Here is a 9,961-nt window from a genome sequence, read left to right as displayed (position 1 = left end):
ATGGCATTTGCCGTTCAAATTCATATTGGTGTGTCAGTTTATATTATTAGTGACTTTAAGTGTGGTAAACCAATTATAGTATCTGATTTTAGGTGAAGAATTTGTTTCAGGCAAAAAACACATTAATTTCACAGCGAAGAAAGTTAAAAGTTTAAGGTGACAACCAGGTGAAAATATCGAAGTGTCGGATCATCTTCTAAATGACGGACTGTCGGAAAAATGATTCTTCGGATTAATGACTCTTCTAAATGACGGATTGTCGGAAAAATGATTCTTCGGATTAATGACTCTTCTAAATGACGGATTGTCGGAAAAATGATCCTTCGGATTAATGACTCTTCTAAATGACGGATTGTCGGAAAAATGATCCTTCGGATTAATGACTCTTCTAAATGACGGATTGTCGGAAAAATGATCCTTCGGATTAATGACTCTTCTAAATGACGGATTGTCGGAAAAATGATCCTTCGGATTAATGACTCTTCTAAATGACGGATTGTCGGAAAAATGATCCTTCGGATTAATGACTCTTCTAAATGACGGACTGTCGGAAAAATGATCCTTCGGATTAATGACTCTTCTAAATGACGGATTGTCGGAAAAATGATCCTTCGGATTAATGACTCTTCTGAGTGACGGATTGTCGGAAAAATGATCCTTCGGATTAATGACTCTTCTAAATGACGGATTGTCGGAAAAATGATCCTTCGGATTAATGACTCTTCTAAATGACGGATTGTCGGAAAAATGATCCTTCGGATTAATGACTCTTCTGAGTGACGGATTGTCGGAAAAATGATCCTTCGGATTAATGACTCTTCTAAATGACGGATTGTCGGAAAAATGATCCTTCGGATTAATGACTCTTCTAAATGACGGATTGTCGGAAAAATGATCCTTCGGATTAATGACTCTTCTAAATGACGGATTGTCGGAAAAATGATCCTTCGGATTAATGGACCTTCTGTATGGAACGCCAAATTAACATATACATTTAATTATTTGAAGATATGTTCAATTAATTGAAGATGGGTTCAATTCAGTTGAAGATCGGTTCAATTCAATTGAAGATAGGTTCAACTTAATGGAAGATAGGTCCAATTATTTGTACCTATCTTTAAGTATTTAAAGATAGGTAAATTGAATTGAACCAGTCTTCAGTTATTTGAATATATGTTTATTGGGCGTTCCATACTTCCGAGTGACTGGCTGTCGGAAAAATGATCCTTCGGATTAATGACTCTTCTAAATGACGGACTGTCGGAAAAATGATCCTTCGGATTATTAGAACGCCATATGATGTTATGTTCATACCACGGTCATACCCTGTAGAAACAGTATACTCACTATATTACATACAGATACAGTATAATATATCTGTATCAACTAGATATTTGCCACGCCCCTTAGATTAAAGCTTGAAATGGCTTTAGATATAATAACGGAACAACGTTTACGAATTGAGGCTTGTTATTCTTTATCAAACACGTGTTGTAGAGAGTAAATATGTAACGGAACGTCACACTTGTTCGTGGGTGGTCTGACGGCACAGTGGTAACACATTGGCCTTCACAGGGGTTCGATTCCCCGTTCGGACGTGTAATGGTACCCGGTATGGGGTCTCCTGCCCGACCAATTAGGTTTTCTCCGGACACCCCGTTTCCTCCCACAGTAAGACCCCTCGCTCGCTTCCGTCTGACCATCAAGAATGATCAATAAATATCGAATAGAACTTGTTTCGCAATTGTTGTAAAATAAATAATGTTTACACTTACATAATATGTATACACCTATTGTTATGTAACTCGAGAAAGACATTTATCTCTTGCCTTGGTATCTCGCTTTGACGAGCAGACGATTCTACAATTAATCAATGATTTTGTTGTAGCTTCCTCGCTCTTAAGTCGTTATTTGAGCCGTCGAATCGTCCTGTTTGGCCTTTAATGCCACGCGAGAGTTGGTAGCATGTTAATTACCATACGAATACATACCGTTTGATCAGGTATCACTTTGCTCTGGGACCTAGAACAAAGGTATAGGTTTCATAACAGTGCAGACACTTAGTATTATTCCAAAGCTTCCAAAGTACTAACATTCTCATAACAACTGTGTCTAATCTCAGAATGCCAAATCGATTGAAAATATTCCCGACAATTTTTATCATTAAGAATATTGCATAACAATGGTGGAAATAACAGACTGATTGTTTATGAAAACGCGCCAAACGTGATGTGTTATGCTTTCCATTAATCTACTGCTTGGAGACTATCGGGCCAGCGAGTCGGGGTATCCCACTTTGGTGTTTAAAACGAGGCCCTATTTACCCAGAATTACAGTGGCGTTTTTTTCTCTCGCTCTTCCTACACAAACTTTGTAACGTCTACTCCCTCGGAGCAGTAATTTTAGCTCGGCCTGTTTATGAGTAGTGCAACATCAGTCAGTATGCAGGCTAGAAATGGACGAACGTGTTAACGCCCGTGTGTTGGTGAAATGACCAGAAGCCAAGCCCCGAGTGACCAAGCGTTGATAACTGTATGCTGAGGAGGGGTTCTATGACCTAATCAAATCGGCCATGATCTGATCTCGGGCCAAGAGCGGCGAGTAACACCGAGGTGCTCAACACCACACGTATATTGGTAGGTATATGATGGCGCGTGACGTCACACACTAAAAGTTCTGCCCTCGCGCTTTTTGCGCGTGCGAAGCATTGATAGGACCAGGTTTCAGCCCGCACATTCCAGTCTGGTCGAGGACTGGTAGGCGATATGGTAGCTGGTGGCAAAGGTGTGCCTGTAAAAACCGCAGTGGAATATCTATACCCTAGTAATCTCCAACATATGTGTCACAGTTTAATAACTTTAAGGCCGATATAGGACCCGTGAGTGTTCCATCAATTGGGTTGTGCACTATTCATGACATCGTGGATATCATTACTAACGGCGTGGAGGAAATGGGACCCCTTAACACTGAGCAGGTCTGCTACTATAAACTAAAGTAAGTACTTGGTATAAAAGACTGGTCACCAGCCCCTAATATTTTATTTTTGTAAAGAATTGCATCGGCTAACTTCTAATACTAAATTATCTCCCCTAGCTATAAACGTAAAATCTTACATCCTGGAGACCTAAATCATAAAGTCCAATTTCATTCATAAATTGATTATCAATATTCTAGAGACACGGTGCCAGTCTAGTTTGTTTATGGCTGTCCGATCGTCCGAGGAGATGTCCTTTATCCCGCCAAATAACCACCTTGTCAATCCTTTCTGTCACATCCCTTACAAGGGGTTCCGTCTCATCGCTGTCCGATCGTCCTAGGAGAAGTCCAGCTTGTCAATCCTATCTGTCACATCCCTATCAAGGGGTTCCGTCTCATCGCTGTCCAGGCGTCCGTTATATTGTATAAACATTACCGGTAATGTACGGAACTGCTCAGTTGATTGATAAATAATTTATTTGCGTGTTTTCTCTCCATTTATAATTCATTTATTTACGTATTTACATCTCTCCACCTAATATGTCCTACACATCACTGTCCATTTGTCTGTAATATGTCCATGACATATCCGTCCATTTGTTAGGTGTCCATAATATATCTGTCCACTTGCCTATAATATGTCCATAACATATCCGTCCATTTGTTAGGTGTCCATAATATATCTGTCCACTTGCCTATAATATGTCCATAACATATCTGTCCATTTGTTATGTGTCCATAATATATCTGTCCACTTGTCTGTAGTATGTCCATAACATATCTGTCCATTTGTTATGTGTCCATAATATATCTGTCCACTTGTCTGTAATATGTCCATAACATATCCGTCCATTTGTTAGGTGTCCATGATATATCTGTCCATTTGTCTGTAATATGTCCATAACATATCCGTCCATTTGTTAGGTGTCCATAATATATCTGTCCATTTGTCTGTAATATATCCATAACATATCCGTCCATTTGTTAGGTGTCCATAATATATCTGTCCACTTGCCTATAATATGTCCATAACATATCTGTCCATTTGTTATGTGTCCATAATATATCTGTCCACTTGTCTGTAGTATGTCCATAACATATCTGTCCATTTGTTATGTGTCCATAATAAATCTGTCCACTTGTCTGTAATATGTCCATAACATATCTGTCCATTTGTTATGTGTCCATAATATATCTGTCCATTTGTCTGTTATGTGTCCATAACATTTCTGTCCATTTGTCTGTTATATGTCCATAACATATCGTCCACTTGTCTCTTATGTGTCCATAATATATCTGTCCATTTGTTTGTTATATGTCCATGATACATTTGTCCGTTTGCCATAATATATATGTCCATTTGTCTATTATTGTACATAACATATCTGTCCATTTGTCTGTTATATGTCCATAACATATATTTCCATTTGTTATGTGTCCATGATATATCTGTCCATTTGTCTGTAATATGTCCGTAATATATCTGTCCACTTGTCTCTTATGTGTCCAAAATATATCTGTCCATTTGTTTGTTATATGTCCATGATACATTTGTCCGTTTGCCTGATATTTCCCAAACATCGCCTGCCAGTTGTCTGATCGTCCGGTTTTCTGTTATGTGTCCCAAATATACTTGTCCAGCTGTCTGTAACTTTGCTATGTGTAATCGACTCATTATAACATCACACACAATTTAGAATTCACAGATAGCTGGCCATCCTCGCTTTATAAACCATAATTCATTGGTGTCAGGCCCCTGTGGTATTATGTAAAACACATACCTAGATATCAGGCCCCTTTGATATTAGAGCACACACCTAGGTAGCAGGTCTCCGTGATATTCTGTAGGGTGCACACCTAGGTACTAGGCACCTGTGATATAATAAATCATACAACTAGGTATCAAGCCCCTGTGGTAGTATGTAAAAAACACACATAGGTATCAGGTCCCTGTGATATTATAGAAGACGAAAATTTAGACATCAGGCGCCTGAGGTGATACGAAGGACATATACCCAGGTATCGGGTCCCTGTGGTAGAATACACACCCAGGTATCGGGTTCCTGTAGTAGAATACACAACAAGGTATCGGGTCCCTGTGGTAGAATACACACCAAGGTATCGGGTCCCTGTGGTAGAATACACACCTAGGTATCGGGTCCCTGTGGTAGAATACACACCAAGGTATCGGGTCCCTGTGGCAGAATACACAACAAGGTATCGGGTACCTGTGGTAGAATATACAACTAGGTATCGGGCCCCTGTGGTAGAATACACACCAAGGTATCGGGTCTCTGTGGTAGAATACACACCTAGGTATCGAGTTTATGTGGTAGAATACACACCTAGTATCGGGTTTATGTGGTAGAATACACAACAAGGTATCGGGTCCCTGTGGCAGAATACACACCAAGGTATCGAGTCCCGGTGTTAGAATATACAACTAGGTATCGGGGCCCCTGTGGTAGAATACATACCAAGGTATCGGGTCCCTGTGGTAGAATACACAACAAGGTATCGGGTCCCTGTGGTAGAATACACACCAAGGTATCGGGTCCCTGTGGTAGAATACACGCCAAGGTATCGGGTCTCTGTGGTAGAATACACACCAATGTATCGGGTCCCTGTGGTAGAATACACACCTAGGTATCGGGTCCCTGTGGTAGAATACACATCAAGGTATCGGGTCCCTGTGGTAGAATACACACCAAGGTATCGGGTCCCTGTGGTAGAATCCACACCAAGGTATCGGGTCCCTGTTGTAGAATACACACCTAGTATCGGGTTTATGTGGTAGAATACACACCTAGGTATCGGGTCCCTGTGGTAGAATACACACCAAGGTATCGGGCCCCTGTGGTAGAATACACACCTAGGTATCATGTCCCTGAGGTAGAATCCACACCAAGGTATCGGGTCCCTGTGGTAGAATACACAACAAGGTATCGGGTCCCTGTGGTAGAATACACACCAAGGTATCGGGCCTCTGTGGTAGAATACACGCCAAGGTATCGGGTCCCTGTGGTAGAATACACACCAAGTTATCGGGTCCCTGTGGTAGAATACACACCTAGGTATCGGGTCCCTGTGGTAGAATACACACCTAGGTATCGGGTCCCTGTGGTAGAATACACACCAAGTTATCGGGTCCCTGTGGTAGAATACACACCAAGGTATCGGGTCCCTGTTGTAGAATACACACCAAGGTATCGGGTCCCTGTGGTAGAATACACACCAAGGTATCGAGTCCCTGTGGTAGAATACACACCTAGGTATCGGGCCCCTGTGGTATTCGGTGGACTATACACCAAGTTATCGGGTACCTGTGGTTTTTCTGGGATACAAAAACAAGGAAAGCCGGATGCCATTATTTAATGTGCTTGCTCATCTGTTTTACACATCATTTCATCCATGTAATACGCGTGCATGAACAACTGCCCTGTTGATGAGATACAGAGACGAAGCTGCACGCGCTGTTGGTCCGGTTCGGTCATGTTTACACTGTTAATGTAACACACTGTTACTAATTACTTGGCATGTTTGATAAACCACTGTCCAGTTTATGTAGCTGGTCCTGTCGAGTTCACTGATCACGGTTGAGATTGCAAGAATTCCTTTGCTCAGTTGAGGCGGTCAACTTGCCACGATCTAATTATATATAACTCATTGCTAAGTTGAGGCGATGAGACGAGTACAACTCATTGCTCAGTTAAGGCCACGGTGAGAGTACAACTCATTGCTCAGTTAAGGCCATGATGAGAGTATAACTCATTGCTCAGTTGAGGCGATGATGAGAGTATAACTCATTGCTCAGTTGAGGCGATGATGAGAGTATAACTCATTGCTCAGTTGAGGCGATGATGAGAGTATAACTCATTGCTCAGTTGAGGCGATGATGAGAGTATAACTCATTGCTCAGTTGAGGCGATGGGACGAGTATAACTCATTTCTCAGTTGAGGCGCGTTTAACTCATTGCTCAGTTGAGGCGAGTATAACTCAATGCTCAGTTGAGGCGATGAGGTGAGTATAACTCATTGCTCAGTTGAGGCGCGTATAACTCATTGCTCAGTTGAGGCGATGGGACGAGTATAACTCAATGCTCAGTTGAGGCGATGAGGTGAGTATAACTCATTGCTCAGTTGAGGCGATGAGGTGAGTATAACTCATTTCTCAGTTGAGGCGATGAGACGAGTTGAAGTCATTGCTCACTTGAGGCGAGTATAACTCATTGCTCAGTTGAGGCGATGAGGTGAGTATAACTCATTGCTCAGTTGAGGCGATGAGGTGAGTATAACTCATTGCTCAGTTGAGACGAGTTGAACTTATTGCTCATTTCTTTGCCAAAATTATTTAATACCTTTATATTTACACCTCTCCCTTCTTAAGCTTAGTTAACTCTGACTTCGTTAAAATTAGTGTAAAGCAGTGAGAAAAGGCTCAGGGGATAGATAAGCGCGGGAATCGGTAATATAATCATGACGTGTTATATATTGAATATGTCTGAGTGCCATTGCGTCCATACCACAGTAAACGCAATAAAACACCGTTCAGTCCCTATATGTCTGATGTGCCACCAGTGTCCACAAACCATTGATATTAGAACATGTCGTCTGCGAAATGTGGCGCCATCTCAAAAGGTGATTCATGGCGGCGGATATACTTTATAAGAAAACAAACATCGTGTAAAAAACAACATAAACTGTAAAAGGACCAGTTTTAACACAGCTTATGTATAAAGATTATAGAATAACGTTGATCCTCACAAAAGTTCACAGATTACTACCCTTATATATAAATGTAGGTCAGGTCGTTAGTGTGATTGAAGTTCAAGGATTGTATCTCCAATGCCCCTATCGCCAGAAAATGTGAAATTAATTATTGTTATTTCTTGTCAATGATTTTGTAAGTTTGTAGATGAATTAAGGCCATACTTCTTGTTCCTCTTCGTTTATTTACACGAGTTTATATTAACAATGTGTAACTGATGGGATAGAATAGTCTTCCCGGTCTACTGGCCTGGTTCCCTGGGCCATTTCGAGTCCCCAGGTTCTACTGGCCTGGTTCCCTGGGCCATTTCGAGTCCCCAGGTTCTACTGGCCTGGTTCCCTGGGCTATTTCCTGGCCACAGGGCCGGAATTTCTCCCATCACTCAATTTCGTCATTTACAGTTACTACATATGAAATTATAAACTAATGTAAATAAATATAAAGGTCAATAACTAGAATCATGGCCTTCATTAATCTACAAATCCACATAACACATTTTAATAAGAAATAATAATGATCATTTCACACAAAACCAAAGCTCGGCCAAATTACATTGTCCGCCCGTGATTTAAGGGCACGTTTGCTTTCATTGTTACAAGTTTACACGCGTAGTAAATTTAATAAGTGTTTCAAGTAGAAGTTATCATCTTAACTTATCAGAGTCTATAATTACCGATGGTTTTATCACTTTATGACGTGTATATAGGTGTTAAATACGAGACACAGGGACTTGACACATATTCTCATTTTACAGTCCATATATTTATTATATTCATCATTACATGGAACGAGACTTAGGATATTTGCCAAGTCCTTGTGATAAAAGGACAACACATGTAGAATTAGATATATATATATAGTTGTGTAATTGAAATGAAGAAATGATAATCAATTTTGACCTCATCGTGTCATTCGGAACTTCTCAGATGCGTGTCACCTTCAGGAAATACCGAGTAGCAATGCGTTCACGAACTGTTTCGTTCAACACTGCAGAAAAGGTACGAACATATGTAGACTTATAGTCTTAAAAATTAGCGGAGATGACCTTAACAGTAGTGGACATCTTTGTATTATTGTTTTGAATTTTGAAAAAGACTTTTTAGATTAAGCACTGAAAGCAGAAGATAACTGTTTGTGTAACATTTTGGGTTGACAATGTAATGCTTATCAAAAAGGCATTTTCATCTTGAGTAATAGAATTAGTTATATGTAGGTACTGTTAAACTGCTATAAAAATATTTGACCTATTTTAGACAGACAATGTACAGTTATGCGTTGTGTTATGTGCAAGTGATGTAAGTATAAAAACATATATGACTTCTCGCGAAAATGATTTATACCAAAAATAACCAATACCGAACATTAGCACGTGCTAAACCGGAAGTGACGTGTACAAATATCTATATATCAAAAAGCTATATAAGATAAACATTTTGTTTTTATTGTTAGGGATTGTAATAAATGCAATTCGATCAAAAATTCCATAGTACTGTTTTCTTTTTATCTAGAACTGAAATTATTTTAATGTGGATGATGTTGATCAAAATCTAAATATACATTAACAGACAAGAGTTGTTTACATTTTGTACGCACATGTGTAACTTCCGGTTTAGCACGCGCTAATTGACGTTCCGCTCGTACTGGTTATATACCAATGGAGATCCATTCAGTAAAGAGGATAGGTCCCACTTAAGACCTCGAATATTTGGTTAAGTTACAAAGGCTATGTTATTTTTAGATTTGTCGGGTTTTTTGAAATTACGAGATTGTGGTTATGGCCTAGACATGGCGCGATCTCTTCTAAAGTGTTTCAAACCTATCCCTTTTTCTAAAATGGGAAAATCTTCAAAGTCCTCGGGGCACACAATTCATGAATGCAGCATGCCAACACTCGCACGTGGGAGGTACCAGTCCTAGCGAACTGCTAGAAACCACAAATATTTCGTCCTGTATACAGAACGGAAATATACCTACGATACGCGCGTCAAAAACATATCTATTTAAGGATTTCACAGGTTATATATAGAAAATCCCATAGTAATAATTTTAAGAAACCGATAAGATATATTTTGATTTATATATATATAGGTGTGTGTATACATATACCTATAACTGTCATTATCTACCGCTAGTACTATGCTCATCGCTTGTAAAATCCCCTGTCAGAGGTGTAAAGTTCACGAACAGTGATATGGTACAAGCACAGAAATTGTGATA

At 39.9% G+C, this 9,961-nt stretch overlaps 1 protein-coding gene across 4 annotated transcripts in view; it reads left to right on the top strand.

Annotated features, from left to right (window-relative positions):
- The first annotated feature begins 2,438 nt into the window (after positions 1–2,438).
- Positions 2,439–9,961, top strand: part of LOC117335576 (myosin light chain kinase, smooth muscle-like) — a 38,406-nt gene continuing 30,883 nt past the window's right edge. Inside the window, exon 1 of one of the 4 annotated variants that reach the window (XM_033895660.1) lies at positions 2,439–2,636. Coding sequence is in view for 2 of the 4 variants with exons in the window: in XM_033895658.1 (XP_033751549.1) it covers positions 2,951–2,994 (44 nt within the window). In the remaining 2 variants the exon portion in view is untranslated. Of the gene's footprint in view, positions 2,637–2,696; positions 2,995–9,961 lie in introns of those variants that run through there. The other 3 variants (XM_033895658.1, XR_004534454.1, XM_033895659.1) reach the window with 3 other exon arrangements.

This window comes from Pecten maximus, chromosome 10, assembly GCF_902652985.1.
Source record: "Pecten maximus chromosome 10, xPecMax1.1, whole genome shotgun sequence".
Classification (NCBI taxonomy): domain Eukaryota; kingdom Metazoa; phylum Mollusca; class Bivalvia; order Pectinida; family Pectinidae; genus Pecten; species Pecten maximus.
The sequence above is the reverse complement of the archived record's forward strand: the minus strand, read 5'-3'. Positions and strand labels throughout refer to the sequence as shown.